At 41.6% G+C, this 17941-nt stretch overlaps 1 protein-coding gene across 1 annotated transcript in view; it reads right to left on the bottom strand.

Moving 5' to 3' along the window:
* Positions 1-17941, bottom strand: part of lamc1 (laminin, gamma 1) — a 67129-nt gene that overhangs the window by 15966 nt on the left and 33222 nt on the right. Inside the window, exons 2-6 of the mRNA XM_053329477.1 lie at positions 14546-14850; positions 6517-6647; positions 3351-3517; positions 1534-1722; positions 255-372 (exon numbers count right to left, since the gene is read on the bottom strand). Of these exons, the coding sequence (XP_053185452.1) occupies positions 255-372; positions 1534-1722; positions 3351-3517; positions 6517-6647; positions 14546-14850 (910 nt within the window). The remainder of the gene's footprint in view (positions 1-254; positions 373-1533; positions 1723-3350; positions 3518-6516; positions 6648-14545; positions 14851-17941) is intronic.

The following is a 17941-nucleotide window of genomic DNA, read 5'->3' as shown; positions in this document are numbered from 1 at the left end:
TATGCACACACTGTTCCAGCTCTACTGGACGCTGATATCCAGCTTATCTGATTCTGGAGGAGAAAGAAAACAAGATAACTTCCCTTAATGTTCCTTAAAAGCTGGACAGTGTTAGTGTGTTATTCTGGGACATGTACGCTGTCAAAACTGTGAAAACACATGTGGCAAAACATTTTTCTGTAACGGTAATGGATTCCAGTCATTTTTTATGCAGCTGGAGGTGAAACAGCTGATCGAGTGATGTCAGACGCTACCTGCAGCCGGCCTCCGTCAGGCTGTGGTATCCCGGCTGGCAGCGGTCACACTTCTCTCCGGTCACTCCAGGTTTACACACACACACTCCTCTGTTGTCGCACTGGGGAGACTCCGAGCCTGCACACACACACACACACACACACACACACACACACACACACACACACACACACACACAGTCAGCACATTAACCTTCCACCATGTGCAAACAATCAGCTCCCGTTAACAGAAGTGGTGTAACTGTGCCAGCAGCTGCTTCACATTAAACGGCGGTTTGCTGCCACATTTATAAAATACCACTAAAACCAGAAAGTCCATTCCTGCGGTTCTGCATGTTTTCACGTTAACTAACAGTTTACGTACATTTACACACTGCTCAGTGTTTTTACAATCTAAACATCTGCAAGGTTGCTTATTTTCTACATTTCCCTTTTTTTCACGTTTGGATCCACCAACAATGAACTGATGTGTGTATCAAAGCCTGATATATCTTATTCCTCTATTGTTGTCCAAAATCTATTATTAACACGTCACAAACTCTTCAATGGGTGACATGTTCCTTCATTATGAAACAGCGATCATGGTTTCAGTCTAGGGTAGGGTAGTTCTGTGTAAAGCAGACGCTACTGAGCATGTGCAGTGATGTGGTTCTGTTTACAGCTTCATATCACAAACTTTTAATTCTATGTGTTTTGTGTTTGAACGCATCGTGATCTACATTAAAATGGACAGTTTTAAGCAGATCACATGTAGGTACAGACTCCATAAAGGCTTCAATCCCAATCGGATCTTCATCAGGTGTCAATCATCTGACTGAGGTCAAACAGCCTCCACTTATTTAAATGTGTTGTTTGGAGTCAGTTTGAATGTGTTTCAATCATTTCTTTTCTTTCACATCCAAATGGTGACAATGTGACATTTACCCACATTTTAGTCTCCTTTATGATGCAAACTAAACTGATCTTTTAATATGAGACGCTTCGTATAATAAGTCTTTGTTACAAACCTCTGTAATTCAAGAACTAACCTTTTACTTCAAAGTACTGATTTGCATTTCAAGAAAATGCTAAAAAAATTGGAGCTGATTTGTTTCAGAAACAGGTGACACAGTCTCAGCCTGCTTCATGATGCACAATGAGACTTATAGAGATGTTTTTGTTGTTAAAGCTGCTGTCTGCTGGGACACACAGACGGAGTCGCAGCTTGTTTCAGTCTAGTAACATTAATATTCATCACAGGTCTTTGGCTTCTTTCTCTTCAGTCTGAGCTGCGACTCACCGACGCTGTTACAGCTGCACTGCAGACAGCGGTTGCCGCTTGGGTCTCTGTAGTAGTTGTCGAGGCAGCGCTCGCAGTTGGGGCCGTCAGTGTTATCGACGCAGTTTCTGCAGTGACCTCCGTGACCGGTGGCCCGGTACAGCTCAGCATCGAAGTAACACTCAGAGCTCTTCCCGTTGCAGTTACAGGCTGAGAGAGAGAGAGAGAGAGAGAGAGAGAGAGAGAGAGAGAGAGAGAGAGAGAGAGACAGAGAGAGACAGAGAGAGAGAGAGAGAGAGAGAGAGAGAGAGAGAGAGAGAGAGAGAGAGAGAGAGAGAGAGAGATTGATTCATTATATAGCACTGATTAACCCTCCCATCAGACCAGGCTACATGTGGATTACTGCCTGCTCTTGTGTTACAGAGGAACAGTGTAATGTTGCATTCATGTCATATTAGAGTTACCGTAATTACAGCATGAGTTTTCCACTTATAGATAGTGAACCTCCAAATCAACCTCCAAATTGTAATTATGGCTGGGAAACTGGGATTTTTCTGAAAGCTCCGGTTTATATGACGACATGAAGAACACCTCTCTCAACATCTGCTAAAGTCTGTCTTTCTTGTAACTTTGTCAATGAAAGACATAATAGTAATAAAAAACTCAGTAGTAGCAGCTTTATTAGATAAAGCAAAGCAGAAACAGTCACAGTAAAGCAATAACAGCCATTTAATAAATATAACTCTAAATCTAAATTGTGTTGCGAGTACTTTTACTTCTGATATTTTACATACATGTTGCTGCCTTTTACTTACTTAGGAAGACTTTTACTTGTAATGTAGTATTTTTGTTGTAGTAATACTACTCTTACTTCAGTACTTCTTCCACCTCTGGTAAAGTAGTATCAGTAGATGTAAAGCAGTATCAGAGCCTCTCTCCATTCTTATAAATACTGTGTTTTACGGATGAAATCTGGACTCAACTGTGTAACATCAGGGTTAAATGAGGTGAAAACTGGGCTCTGTTTCAGTATTTAAATGTGACTTTTCCATACTATCAGGTTCCTCTAGCTTCCTGTGCTGATGTGAGTGTTGGAGGGATTAAGGCGACTGTGGGAGAAGAAAAACACTCATGTTCCCTGAACACAGTTAGTCATGCATCTGCACTCTCATAGTATGAACAGGAACTACAGTTCCCAGAATCCCCCAGAGACTGTCATGACTAACACTGAGGCCACCCCCAATCCCCCCCAACACCCCCCCTCTTACCCGGACGGCCTCAGATCAGTTACTGCAAAGTAAACTGCAACAGTCATCTATAACATTGTATAATATGTGTGTGATCTTTGCTATGGGTCAATGCTTTATACATAATACTGTTTATGCCTGTTTACTTTACTGGTTTATATTATTATTATATATATATTATTAGTAGTAGCAGCTGTGTATCATAACGCAGTGGTACATGTACTCAGAGCTGTAGCACTTGCAGTAATAAAAGACATATATTAGTAGTAATCTCAGATGTAGTGAAGTGGTAAAAGCCAAAGTAACACAGTAACAGTCGCAGTAAAGCAGCAGTAATTGTAGTCAAGCAGTAGCTGTTGTAGTAAAGCCATACAGCTGCAGTCAGTAGCAGCAGGAAGGCAGTAACATTTGGAGTAGAAGCAGTAAAAGCAGTAAAGTAGAATTACTAATAAAGCAGCAGAGGGTGTTGTACGACATTAGCAGCAGTAAAGCAGTAATAAGTGCAATAAAGCAGTAACACAAGTTATACTGTGGCTGAAGTAAGTAAGGTATCAGAAGTTAAACAGAAGCAGTTTGAGGCAGCAGACTCACCCAGACACTCGTTGGGGTTTTCGGACGTCGCTCTCATCCACGGCCGGTCGTTGAAGAACGGTTTGCAGACGTTGCAGTCGTCGCCTTCGGTGTTGTGTTTGCAGTTACACACCAGCCGTCCTCCGCTGTTCTTCACACACTCGCTGGCATGGCCGTTACATTTACACCTGACAGCAGAGGGACACACCTGTTACACCTGGACCACACACAGCTCCAACCAGACCCATCAGCCCCTTCATCAGACCTCAAGTATTTACACAACTACCATCAACCTATTCATTAACTAAGAAAGGTGAAGATGACCTCTCTGATGGTGTTTATGCATAACGTCATTGAACTGGTCATGTCAACTGGACGATGTGGCGCTGACTCTGATTTTGGTTCTGATGAGGTTTTTCTGCTCAGAGACTCTCAGGGAGAGTTTTATGAAAAGTCCTGGGGTGAAGAGCCCCTCACAACAGGCCAGGACTTGCTCGGCAGCCAACTTTGCTCATTGTCTCAGGTGTTTCTTGGCAGAGAGACGTGGAAAAACTGACGGCAGGAAGGAAGACTGTGAATATAAAGAAGCTAATACAACTAATGAAAAAAGTTGCACAATGTTGTTAAAAGCTGGACTGCCATCTCCAAAGAGCCACATAGCCTGTTACATACTTTTAAATATTAAGACTCACAGCAGCACAGCATGAAAAAACGACTTGCACAATAAAGAAAAGTTAAAAATTCATAAATTCCTGTGTGCTTGTTTTCTGAACAAACAAAAATCAGTGTGTTTCAACAGCAACATTCAGGAATGTAATCTCTGTTAGATGATGGGATTACATTCCTCACATTGCTATCCAGTGGTGCAAACGTGACTAAGTACAGATTGTGAAGTACAGTTTAGAGTTAAAAAGAAGTTCTTTGCTCCGACTGAAAACAGTAAACACACACATTTAAGCTCTTTTACATTATCAACGGTTATTAAAAGTAAAAAGGGAACAAACTAACTGTTTTCTGGGGACTTTTAGGTTTAACTGAAACTACACATCGCTAAAGGCTTTTAGCTTCCACTGACGTTAGCTATATGAGACTTTTTATTAGCTATATTAGCTCTGATGTACTCCTGTTAATATTAGATATTTGTCTTTGTAGTTTCTAAACTGTTTCTTCTTCTGAAAAGTTTATTCTAAGATAGCAAATGCGCTTTTATCATTCATGTCAATAAGCTAGTTGTGATAATGCTACTAGAACTTAATTTAAAACTTACATTTAGATCTTTGACTTTAGTTAGCTTTACCTTAAGCTAACTAGTCTTTACTTTAGTTAGCTTTACCTTAAGCTAACTTGTCTTTACTTTAGTTAGCTACTGAGGCTTTTTGACTCAATACTGCATCAAGTCAGCCACTCACTGGGTTTTTATACTTTGGTTTCGTTAGCTACAGAAGTTAACAACAACCCAGACTTTTTTTTTTTTTTTTTTACTTTGATTTTACTGAGCTTCTAGAAAGTTAGCCTCGACTGAAAGTAGCAACTAGACTTTGACTTGAAGGCACACTATGAAGGATTGGGTGTGATAGCAGAAAGAGAGAGTAGTGGTGGTCGAGCTATAGAGTGAATGAAGAGAGGGAGCGGCGTCGGTAAGAACAAAGCCATGAATCACTTAAATTAAACAGTATTTTCTGATTGTTTTATGGCAGTTTCATTCTAAAGCACAAACAAACACACCCACAGAGCTTCATCCTGTCTGCTCTGTGTGTGGAGCTCAGCCTTGCTCTCGGTCAACAGACACACAGATCTGCTGCTCTTTATACATCCATGACTCATGACCGATACAGTAATAAGACTTATCTTTTGGTTCCCTTTCAAACTGTTAGCTTCAACTATTGCTTAAATAAATTAAACTTGGACTTTGACGCTGAGTTCAGACTGAAAGTGATTATAACATGATGCATAATGAATCTGCAGAACGGATCATAAATCCAAATTTTAATTCATTAATATTTCTAAATTCCTCCAACAAGAACCGTCTCTCTTCACCTGCACGGTAACTGAACATGAAGCTCTGTGATTGGACATTTCTTGCAGCGATACTAACTGAGGGTTTTGAGGGTCTTTTCTAATCGGTTGTACTGAAGAGAGTCACGTCCATCACAGTGTTGGAAGTTTCAGAATATAATAAATGAGCAGGACTCTGTTTTCCTGATATGAAACATGAGCTGCTTGTCCTTTTCAGGTCCAGGTGAACACGTTCAGGTACTTTAGGGGCTCCTCAGAAACCCTTCCTCTATCTCTGACAGCTGCTCCCACTCAAGACTCGTCTCTTTTCTTCCGCCCGTCATGGCAGTCAGTCTGCCCCATTCCGGTTTCCCTGTAATCCAGCCCTACTGGCCAGGAATGCCAGGAATGCGGGCTGTGTAATGGAAATCTGCTCCACATTTCAAACAGATTATGGCTGCAGAGGCTGTGCAGCGGCGCAGACTGGCAGCCCGTTTAACACTCTTGTAATGCCTGTCGAAACCTTTTTTCAGACGTGCAGGAAAAGGAGTTCTTATGTGGATTCCTGACCAGGCCACAGGGAAGCAGACCACACAGTGACACATCAAGACCACCAGACCGCACTCAGTCATTCAGGAGGGCTTTCTTTGTCTGAGCAGGTTTCACAAACCGCAGGCTGCTGAATCATGTTCACACTCGGGACGAAACAAGAAAAAGATCGTTTCTCTGCAGACACCTTTGTGCTCTTTTTAGAGTTGCAACTTTATATTGTGGCACAGAACATTATTTATTCTGGTCAGTTATGACTCATTGTTTCCCAACCTGTTCTGTCCAGTCAGATGAGCTCAAGTATCCTTCATCATCCCCAAAATATGATCTACTCTATTATGTATTACGGCAAACTATTGTTACTCAGCTCTGTTGCTGACTTCATGAAACTGCAACCTGTTAAGAAGTGAGGCAGCATGATGGGAAACTTCGTGCTCATTGTGTATTTTAAAAAAACTTCGAATTAGCCCCATAACACACATATGTGGATGTTTCATTTTAATCAAATTTACTAGCAAAGCTGCTTGTATTGAGTTGAGTTAATTAGCTAAGCTTTGTCTGGATACTGAAGGAACTCCTTTAATTCATGAACTACTTTACTTATTTAAGTTTGTGTGCATTATATCTTTTCTCAGGTCTTTACCTTCCTCCCACAGCGAAGTCAGAGATGGCGTAGTAGTAGGACTTGAGGACCTTGGGGTCGTTGAAAACTTCATCTCCGAACGTGTTGAGCCTGTTCAGGGTCACTCTGATGTCGGTGGCCGTCACCCAGTCCTGCAGCAGACACAACAAAGACCCATTGTTAGAGACATCAAGACTATCAATCAACAGCAGTCTGGCAGGTGGTTTCACTTTGAGTATTTAAAATCTGTGTGCAATAATTATGAGGCATGAACATAATTTCTTTGGATGTTTTACCAAAAATGAAAACCTCAGAGCAATGTTCTCTGCACATTTCCAAGTTCATAATTATATTTTGGGGCTCCATTGGAATATTTCTGCATTATTTAATATTTATCTTATACTGCCTGAAATTGTAAAACAAGCATTTCTGATAGACTGTGCCGGCATCTTAAGACCACCTTAAAAAAAAACCTTCTACAGCCAAATATGAGAGGACAACTTTTTAAACTTTCACTTTTCTCTCAAAGATATAACAGAAAAATAAATGTTGTGTCCACTGCCAGAACAGAAGCTCTGTGAAGCTGAAATGCTCGTTGTAAAGAACACCAAACTGAAACTAAAAGTTCAAGTCCAAGCTAGTATCACTGGTGAGGTTAGGGTCTCAGGGAAATTACAAAGCAACCGATCCAATAGTTGAGTCATTTCAGTTTGAAACAAAACAACGGACCGACCAACTGAACATCATCCATCATGTTGCTGCAATGAAAGATGAGAAAAACAAAAAAGTGAATGCAGAATGAATATATTATGATGAAAACAGGGAGGTGGTTTTAGTCCTCAGGCTGTGGGAAACTGAAAACAGTGACGCAACACCAGACACAAGGACTCAAACTGTGACATTTTTAGTGAAAAGGAATTTATTTTCTTGGCTTTATGATATGAAGCACAGATGGAGAGAATTACTGAGGCACACCTGTTCAGTTTCGGCCACATTGTCTCAGGGTGGAGGATAAAGAAAGTTACTCAACATGTGTGAAAGGCTCATGGGAAACACAAGAGTGAAGGCCAGTGATAGCTTTGTCCAGTATCAGCAGGAAGCTTATCAGACCCAAAGGTTTTTATTCAGCAGAGTGAGAGCTCACAGCAGCTGCTTGAAGACAAACAGCTCGGAGCAGAAAGATTTGAACTCAGTCAGAACGGAAAAAAAACAGAGTTCGTCAAAAGATTGGCTTCAAAGTTTGCTTCTGCTTACAGGAAAGTACAAACATGAGAATTAATATTAATCCACATCTGATATGAAGCCTAATGCTGCTAGGAACATGTGAAGTAAATGGTTCATGACTCAACAACTTTGCGGTTTTCCAAATGTTTCCCCTCCGAAAGATTTCAGATTACCAAACTCAGTATGAAACAGTTTAACTATCTGCTGACAGGCTTTTGGCCTTCTCTAAGACATCACATGGCTTTTAAAAACAGATTTTTTTCCACCAGAGCAAATTTAATCGTTAGACTTCAAGTTTTTATAGTGATGAAATATCCACGTGAAAGTTGTTCCAGAGCAAAGAGATCTGCACATGAAACCACAGAGGTCACACAGGAAGCAGCAGGAGTTAAATATAAGCAGCTTTTCTCTTGTCTGCGTTTTAAATCATGTTCAGGTTGAACGTCCTGAACATTTATCCGCCTACTCAGGAAAACTTCTACCTCCTCCTGTAACCTTGCACACTGATGTTAAATCCTCACAATACTGCTGAGAATGATTCACCCACCAACTGCCCAGAGACGTGACTCAAACTAAACTGCTTTCCTGACGGTTTCGAACAGGAAGCTCACCTGTCAGCAACACCAAGGACGGTTTCTCTCTAACTTCATTCTTAAAACAAATCACCAAGTCTTTGCAAACATTGATTCTCAACTGCTCTCACAGCCTGTAAACAGTTTAAAGGTTTCTTGATTTCTACCAGGACTCTTCCATCATATCATATTTAAGTCAGACGAAAGGTACTTCTTTTCTCAAGCAACTCAAATGCATCACTAAAAGCCAGGTGAGGTCATTCTCTCCTCTCATTGGTCAGATGTGTCTCAGGTGGGAGGAAAATGGAAATAAGAGGTTCTGAAGAGGTTCATACCTGCTCAAATATCAGTAAGATGATGTACTTGGTTGTTAGTCCAGATTGGACCACGATTCTCATTCAACCGGACTAAGCTACACTGGTTTGAAAAACACCCTTAGGGCTGATTTCCTGGACAGGGATTAGTTCTCACTCAAGACTAAACTTGTTTGTCAGTGGATATTTTCACAGAATCTCTTCCTTAGTTTAGGACTAGTCTTAAACTGTGTCTGAGAAACTGGACAGTAGAGTTTACAGCCATGTTCACTGAGGGAAGATAAATGTCTGCACATCTCATGGCACTCCCTCAAATATTCATTGAAATATTTCAAATGTAAACCTCATGATGCTGCAAGAAAAGTCAGAGGAACACCAAAATTGGTAGGATTCATCCTGTTGGGACCATAAATGTCTGAGCAAAACTTTATGACAATCTTTCAAACAGTTGATGAAATATTTCAGTCTGGTGTTGGGAGTGGTGGAGCGACGGGCCAACATGGAGCCATGAAGTGATTTATTTTTGTGTTGTGTATTTCTCACCAGGAAGAACAACAGAAACAGACACAAAACCTACAAACATTAACACATTCATGAAAATGTCCCTGTCTGAAGGCTGCTGAGGTGTTCCCCTGGTTGTAGTTTTGTGCTGTTGGTTCTAGTAAAGTATCCCAGAGTTCCCTCCCATAATCACATCATCCAGCTGTTCCTAGACTGAGGTGTTCCCAGACCAGATGGAATAATGTAATCCTTCACACCCTTCCCCAGCTCTCCTCCCAGGCCTGGAAAACCTCCAGAGAGAGGCACCCGAACCACCTGAAGTGACCCCTTTCACCTCAACCTCCCTTGAGAGGCTCCTCTCTAATGGGCTGGTTATACTCCAGTTTTCCTGTTTATTCTACACTTGAAGAGGTTGTGAGCACGTGTTCAAGTTTAACATGTTCATTCAAGAACATGCAACATAAGGAGAATCTATCCTTGACCTGTCAATGACCCACCATAAAGGATTTATTGTGGTTTAGAGGTCAACATACCTAAAATGTGAAATGAATTAGCCTCAAACTCCAAAAGAAACCAAACTATAAGTGAAATGTCACGATCCTGTCACTAAACTCTGATGGATGTTCAGTTTCTGGCCCTGACGAAGGCTTGACATTAACTGTTCTGCAGCTGGTTTCTCAGCTGGTTCATCATGTTCAGTCATACGACTGTTTCCTGCTGCGGCTAGATGTCCCAACTTCATCTTTACAACTCATGAAGAATAAACTGCTCATGCATCCATCCGGCAGCTGCAGCTCTTCAAACTGTCCGGTCCAGGAAGCCCGTGCAGGTTCTCCACTGAGTCAACACACTCTACACTGTACAGAACATTTGTTTGCTATCAATCACGTCTGTGCTCTGTGGCAGAGTGGAACGCCTCGGTCGGACATGTGTTTTCTTGAAGGAAGAATGCTGCCTGGAGTTAGAAACTCCTCTGGGAACATTCAGCTGAGCAGCAGCAGACTGCAGGCTGGGAACAAACCCACGCTGCAGAGCCATCCTGCAGCCAGGAGACAAATACTGTCTGTCAGTGTGGAACGTGAGCATGTGGATTTACAGCAGGACTTTACTGGTGGACAATACTGACATACTTGTACTTAATTACATCAGCATTTCCACTTGTTGTTCACTCTTTACTTTACTTTACACATTATTGATGCAGCACACCTGCAGAGGAGATTGTGCATGAAGTCCAAACGTTTCAGAAGTTTGGAGACAAAGTGACGATTCACACGGCTAATTGGTGATTTAGCTGTTAACACATTAGCCAGCAGGAAACATGTTAGCACTGATCAATCACAACTGCTCTCCTTGGAAGCAACATAGCTCAGATACCCAGACAATAAATCACAGTTTATTCAGGAGACTTAATTGCACCATGAATTCCCAGACCACACCTTTTTAATGGAGCAGTTTAGACTCCAGCAGAGCAGAGTTACATAAAGCTGGATAGTGCAACACAACTAACGTAATAGCTAATATTTCCATTATCAATTAACCTTGCCATTTTTTTCCAATAAAATCATTAGCTATAGTGAAAAATGCTGGTTTCAGAGTCAAAGAGAAAATCCTCAAATGTTTTATTTTGTCCAACAAACCATCCCAAACACAAAGATTCAGTTTACTGAGACATTTGATGAAGAAACGTTAGAGAAGCTTAAAAAAAGACTGAAATTATTGATTATAGTTGAGTAGTTGACGATTATTCAGTCAGTCAATTAATAACTTCATCAAATCGAATCGTTACAGCATTGTTCCCTTGTTGGTCAGACATGTACAGACCAGTTTAATATTCATCAACAGCACCAATTTGCCAAAGTTGGACTCAACACTGAAGATTTATGTCCAACCACTGATGGTGGAGACTCTATTGGGATAAAGTTTTTTTGTGCTCCAGTTTTAAGTGTTGGTGTGACTGAGCCTTCAGACCGGTGATATTCTACATTTAGCTCACCTGTAAACTGATCTAAGGTGGCGTTTTAATTAATTGCCTTCAACAAATCACTCTTCTTTTACCAGAGTAACTTTTCGTCAGTCGGTCAGCTGTTTAAATGAATTCTTATTTAACTTTAAATTGATCTCTTTGAAGTTCTTTCAAGGATTTCTTCTTCACTTAATAAACTCTACCTTTAACACTGACTCTAACCCACATGATAATATGTAGAAACTTAATATTTTCCTGTAATTTGAACCAAATTACAAAGTTTCTATGAAAGACTTGTAATGAAATGATGAGAGCTGTAAAATAAAGTATTATTGACCTGAAGATAAAGACATTATAGTGATTTTTGACATCTCTGTGTGACAAGAGCTTGGTTTTATCCAACACAGACCTTTTGATGATGAGGTAAATACAAAGTACACAGGAGGGTCAGTGAACACATCTAAGTTCAGCCATGACTGACAGGAAGAGAAATAAATGTCTGTGTTAAATTTAAGACCTTATAAATCTAAATGTGATACAATTTAGTCCTATTTAAAGGCCTCTGCTGCTTTGTAGACCATCCAACAGGTCACAAGATAAATCTGAAGGGTTGAGAGATGATGAATGAGATAATAAAAATCTTTTTTTGTTTAACACTGGACAGTTTCACCTCGAGCACCAAACATTTCACTCAAATGACACAATCTGACCAGTTTGGAGGTAAAAACTCAGCTCACAGACATCTGACACCTGTGACGCTGCTTTATTTTAAGGGGTCACAGGCTGAAAAGGCTTGAACCACAGCTCCAGAATAAAACAGAGTGATGTCCGCTGACCGTCTCAGCTGGTGGTTATTTCCCTCTCAGAGCTCACAGATGACAGACGGCAGGAATGTCAGAGAGCGACAAACAGCCGTCTGACGCCTCCGACAGCCCGCCGCCTCCAAAAAGAGTCCACAGCTTCAGTATAAATAGCTTCATGCCTACAAGTCAAATAAGGAAGTTTACAGCTGAGCCGCAGAGCTAATTCTGTTCATTTACATGGAGGGAAAGGAAAGAAAGGTTCAACACAGCAGGGAGGCTGAAGCTGCTCCTCCATCACCACTATCAGATACTCGTGTTTACCTGTTTATATCTGCATCATGTCTGTAGTGGACTTTATATATTTTGAGAGAGCCGTCTACTCTTCCTCCCCCCCAAACATCTGACAATTTATTAAACTATTGTTCTCATTCAGTTAAACTTTCCTCATTTAAATCTCATCATTATAATCCTTTTTTTCTCCCTGAACATTTCTTATTCTTGTGTGTTTTTGTTGGCTGCCTGAAAGCATTACTGAGCTGAGGAGGTGTTGCTTTCAAACCGGAGCTCATCTCAATTTAGAAACATTCACATTAAATCTAGGGAAGGTTTTAACAGAAGCAGCACATAATCTTACAAAACTAACTTGGATGGTAGAGACTGACAATATCCTCAAGATTTTGGTGATCTTCTGACTTTGTTTATGTATGTTTTCATCATCTGTTAGATGGATTGACATTAAGACACCTGATCTGAGCTGTATGCAGGGCTAACTGCCAGGTAGTTAGCACGCCGGCAGATGTTTATGTGTTAAAACGGGTTGATATGCATCGTTAGCGTCGAGGAAAATCTGACGACATCACGCTGTCACTGGAGCTGATATCATGTTCCTGCTCTTTACGTCATTGATCATGGGAAGAAAAACAGGCCAGGGAGAAAAACATCAAGCTCTCAATTTAACTGAATTGACCCTCAACACCATCTCACTGTGAATCTCTTGGATTTAATAAAGTTTTATTTGATCCTTGACTAAGATGTGGATATTCTTTATGCTTGTGTAAAGAAAACTTTCATGTTCCTGAAGACGACGTCCAGGTTATAAAAACTTCAAAAGCTTCATGGACGTAGGTGGAAAGAACACAGTGAGGAGGGAAGAGACACGGCTCTGGAAATGTCTTCTTCAAACTTCCCACTGACTGAATGAGTTGTAGATGAATAGAACAGATAAATCTTGAGTTTCTTCCTCTCTCTGTGAACTGTACCAGGCTCTGTCAAAAGAATCAGCTCCAAATGTCAGAACGGCATTATGCAACAAACAGAGAGGAGAGAAGAATGCAAAACAGAGTCTCTGCTTTCCAGTTATTGAGCAACTTCAGCCTCAGAGAGTGAAGAAACATGGAGGAGGAGGAGGAGGAGGAGGAGGAGGAGGAGGAGGAGGAGGACGTGGAGCAGGAGCAGGAGCATGAGCATAAGCAGGAGCAGGAGCAGGAGCAGGAGCAGGAGGAGGAGGAGGAGGAAGAAGAGGAGGAGGAGGAGGAGGAGGAGGAGGAGGAGGAGGAGGAGGAGGAGGAGCAGGAGGAAGGCAGAAGGAAGGCAGAGTGAAGGGAAAGTACTCGTCCAGCTGCATGGCGCTGGAGCCAAACTGCTGCAGTGGGAAATCCGGGGGCGTCGCCTAGCAACATGTCGCAACTCTTGGCAGGCCTTCAACCTGCAGCCTGTCCAGCAGAACGGGCTGCTGGGAAAAAACACGACAGACGCTTGTTCTTCAGTGGAGAGAAGATCTATGTAATGTCCAAATATCAGCCAACAGACAGGACTGAGGAGGACTGAGACATGAGACCATCGGCCTATTAATCAATCTGTTTGTAGAATGTGAAAATAAACGTATGAATAACTTCACACATTCTTTTTTTGTGGACCCAGCATCAAATTTCTGCTTTTAATCCATTTATAGAGAATATATTAGAGGATTATGGTAAAAATGTCTAAGTGGTGTAACCATAAAAACTTTGTACCAAATAATTGAACGTTGCTTAAAAACAGTAAATAGTCAATAAAACACCTTCCTTCCTTCCTTCCTTCCTTCCTTCCTTCCTTCCTTCCTTCCTTCCTTCCTACCTAACACCATATCAACTAGTTTGGCATGATCTTACATCCTTCCTTCCTTCCTTCCTTCCTTCCTTCCTACCTAACACCATATCAACTAGTTTGGCATGATCTTACATCCTTCCTTCCTTCCTTCCTTCCTTCCTTCCTTCCTTCAGCAAACTGAAGACGTCAAAGTGAAGATCTTTGAGATGTTTGATGATGTTGAACTTTAAGAATCAAATGATTGATCTGCAGCTCTAACCTGAGTCTGTACTTCATGTCGTCTTCACTCAGAACAGCTTCAGAAACTTGGAGGAAGTAAAACATGAGACTCATACAGCTGTTATGAGTTCAGTAGGTGCGCTTGATTTTTGCTGGAGGAACCGGGTGGAGACATGAATAATGTTTCTCTGCATTGATATGAAGAAAGAAACTAATGATGTTCAAAATGTAATCAGAATGAAATACATGGAAGCAGATAAATATAGTTGGACTGTTCCTGAATGACTTCATCGCTTGTTATGTTTCAGACACTTCCTGCCACCATTTCCTGTTTGTGATTTATTCTCAGTGTGTCTCGCTGCTCACCTGCAGGACGGGGCTGTGGTCAAAGTTGTAGGCGCTGGGTCGGCCCTCCAGCGTGGAGAAGGCCACGTTGCCGCCGGTGAGCGGCGAGATGTCGCTGAAGTCGTCGGTGCAGAGCGCCTGCTGCTCGTTCTCTCCGGTGCGGATGAAGCCGCGGCTCGCCTTCTGGTACGTCTTCTCACAGGAGCCGCTGTAGTACTGGTAGGGCACCCAGGGGCCCCCCTCTCTGGTCCGCTTGTAGATGGCGAAGCTCTCCGGGCGGCTGGTGTGGAACTTGAGGCGGACATACGTGATGTCAAAGGACTTTCCTGCAGAGAGAGGAGAGATGGAGGGTTAATATGGCGGGAAAAGGTTTGAAGATCAGGAAGCGTTTAGATGAACTTTGTCTGCAGGAATAAAGACTTTACAGGAAGGAAACCTCCCAAAGCTTCACGTAGAAACATCAGAGACACTCAAAGTGATACAGAAACAGAGCTGTAGGTCTGAACGTCGATGTCTTCAGCAGCTCAATCAGAGCTTCTACTGTCAAAAACCAAAACTGTTGTCATCATTTCATTATAAATCTCTCATGAAAAGCTTCAGCAAATCAAAAAAAGTGAAATGTTTCTGTTTCTTTGGTTGTATATGACAGTAAAGTGAATGTTTGAGGACTTCAGGAAACATTTTCACCTGTTTCAAACGACTAATCGATGAATTTCCAATGAATTGAGAAAATAACTGGCATGATGAATAAAGATAATATAGTTTAGTCAGAGCTGTGTGTGAGCAGCTGCAGGGAGGAGGACTCTCTCTCATACTGACACTTTGGGAAACATTGAGCAGGAATGTAAACTGTAGTTGGAGCACGTTAAAGCAGCGGTCTCCCCCTTTAACTCCTGCGCTGTGTCCGCCGGTCGCTCCTCTGCTCCACATACTTAGACGAGTCTGAGCAGGCCGAAGACCAGCCGGCTAAACCTTCCAGGAGCCGTCAGTCAGCGTGTGAAGGAACGCCGCCATGTTTGAGCCGGGCGGCGGGGGGTACGGCTGTTTGCTCAGTCAAAGAATCTGCTCTGTAAACAGAGTGCTGACAGGGGCCCCGGCCGGGAGGGTGGGGGCGGGGGGGGGGGCCCGGCCGGGGGGCCCGCTGCTGCAAATAAAGGTGAAGCAGCTGAGAGGACTGATGGGACGCTCACAAAAGGGACCGCAGTTTATTACAGGAAACAATGAAGCAACTGCAAACACACTGACTTCCTCCTCCCACTGTGTGTGTGTGTGTGTGTGTGTGTGTGTGTGTGTGTGTGTGTGTGTGTGTGTGTGTGTGTGTGTGTGTCAGAGTTAATAAGAAGCTGTGAATGATGTAGGATACCAGAATTTAAAAAAGTATGAAACTAGAATCAACTGAGCAGCATTTTGATTCTAGTTCAGTCTTTAACAGTCAGGAGCTCAAATGAACATTAAGTGTGTTTTTCTGTCCCTCTTTTTGTTCCTATACTACCACCACAGCTCAACAGGAAACACTAAGAGGAGATCTGATGCTAAACAGACTGTAAATGTGTCAGATATCACTTGATATGACTAACTCACACTGATGAAGCTCAATAGAAGCTGATCAGAGACTTTAAATGACTGATTTTATTCTCCATCACTTTACATTGAAAGCACATTAGAAGTGTATTAGTTGTGTCTTAGTGGTGTAATCATTCCTCCTGTTCATACTGACTATTAAAAGATTAGTTCACGTGGAAACCTGACTGCTGCTTGAAGACACTTAACCTTTCCTAGAAGCTTCTCATGTTTATTTGAGCGTCTCCGTCTCGTATTAAACTGACAGCAACAGATTGGACCAATTAAAGTCATTAACAGTAATCATGTATGTAGAGCTGCAACTGACAATTATCTCATTATGAATTCATCTGAAGACTATTTTCTCTATTAATCAATTAGTCGTTTGATGTATCAAATGTCAGAAAATTGTCAAATAAAAACAATAAAAAGGTTTTAGTGAAAACAGACAGCAGCTGCAGAGATAGTTTGTGAATAAAGACGCATCACTCTGTAGAGAAATGATGAGCTGATCGCCTCTCATCAGTCAAACTTCTGGATGTGATCAGACGTGAGTCAGTAGCTGCAGCTGTGAACAACATTTTGATCTATTTTTATCGAGTTTCTGCTTCTCACACAGCAGAAACTGATCAGACTGCACAGTGTCACTGAAATAAGAGCTGAATTAAGGCTTTTTTTAGAAAAAAAAAAAATAGAAAATATTGAATCTTTCCAGCTTCTACAATGACTGTCTCATGTGACAGTAAACTGAATATATTTGGGTTTTAGACATTTGAGATCATTTGTATCTTTGTAAAGTTTAAGAACATGAAGTTAAATTTAGTTTAAACACATCTCAGCTTTGATGACGGACTCTTGATGTGTCGGCAGCTTAGAGGGAGTTTCAGAACAAAAGGGATTTTTATGGGTTTTATTCAGATCTGATCCTGAACATCTGTGATCTGAAGTGTCTTTTAACTCCCGAGAGTCTGCGGCTGCACATCAAAGCGTTTCATAAAGAGGACGGACGCACACCAGCCGGCAGGAAACACACTGTCACTGACATCGTGTTTAAAAAGAGGGATAGAAAAGAAAAGAATAGACGCCCACACTTCCTCAAAATGGGACAAAAGCATCTGTTGGCGAAGCAATCAGGAGGCAAACACACAGAGAGAGAGAGAGAGAGGAGAGAGAGAGAGAGAGAGAGAGAGAGAGAGAGAGAGAGAGACAAAAGAGAGAGAGAGAGAGAGAGAGAGAGAGAGAGACAGAGAGACAGAGAGAGAGAGAGAGAGAGAGAGAGAGAGAGAGAGAGAGAGAGAGAGAGAGAGAGAGAGAGAGAGAGAGAGAGAGAGAGAGAGAGAGAGAGGAGAGAGAGAGAGAGGAGAGGAGAGCGCTGATGGACAGGATCCACATGTAAACAGGTAAACGCTCCAATTGAACGACAAGGTAGTGATGCTGTCATAAAGAAACTGTAGAAAGACCGAACTCATAATACTGCAGTACTTTTACTGTAATACTGCATACTACATCACTATAATACTGCAGTACTTTTACTGTAATACTGCATACTACATCACTATAATACTGCAGTACTTTTACTGTAATACTGCATACTACATCACTATAATACTGCAGTACTTTTACTGTAATACTACATACTACATCACTATAATACTGCAGTACTTTTACTGTAATACTGCATACTACATCACTATAATACTGCAGTACTTTTACTGTAATACTGCATACTACATCACTCATAATACTGCAGTACTTTTACTGTAATACTGCATACTACATCACTATAATACTGCAGTACTTTTACTGTAATACTGCATACTACATCACTATAATACTGCAGTACTTTTACTGTAATAC

This window comes from Scomber japonicus, chromosome 12, assembly GCF_027409825.1.
Source record: "Scomber japonicus isolate fScoJap1 chromosome 12, fScoJap1.pri, whole genome shotgun sequence".
Lineage (NCBI taxonomy): Eukaryota > Metazoa > Chordata > Actinopteri > Scombriformes > Scombridae > Scomber > Scomber japonicus.
This window is presented reverse-complemented; position numbering and strand designations above follow the sequence as displayed.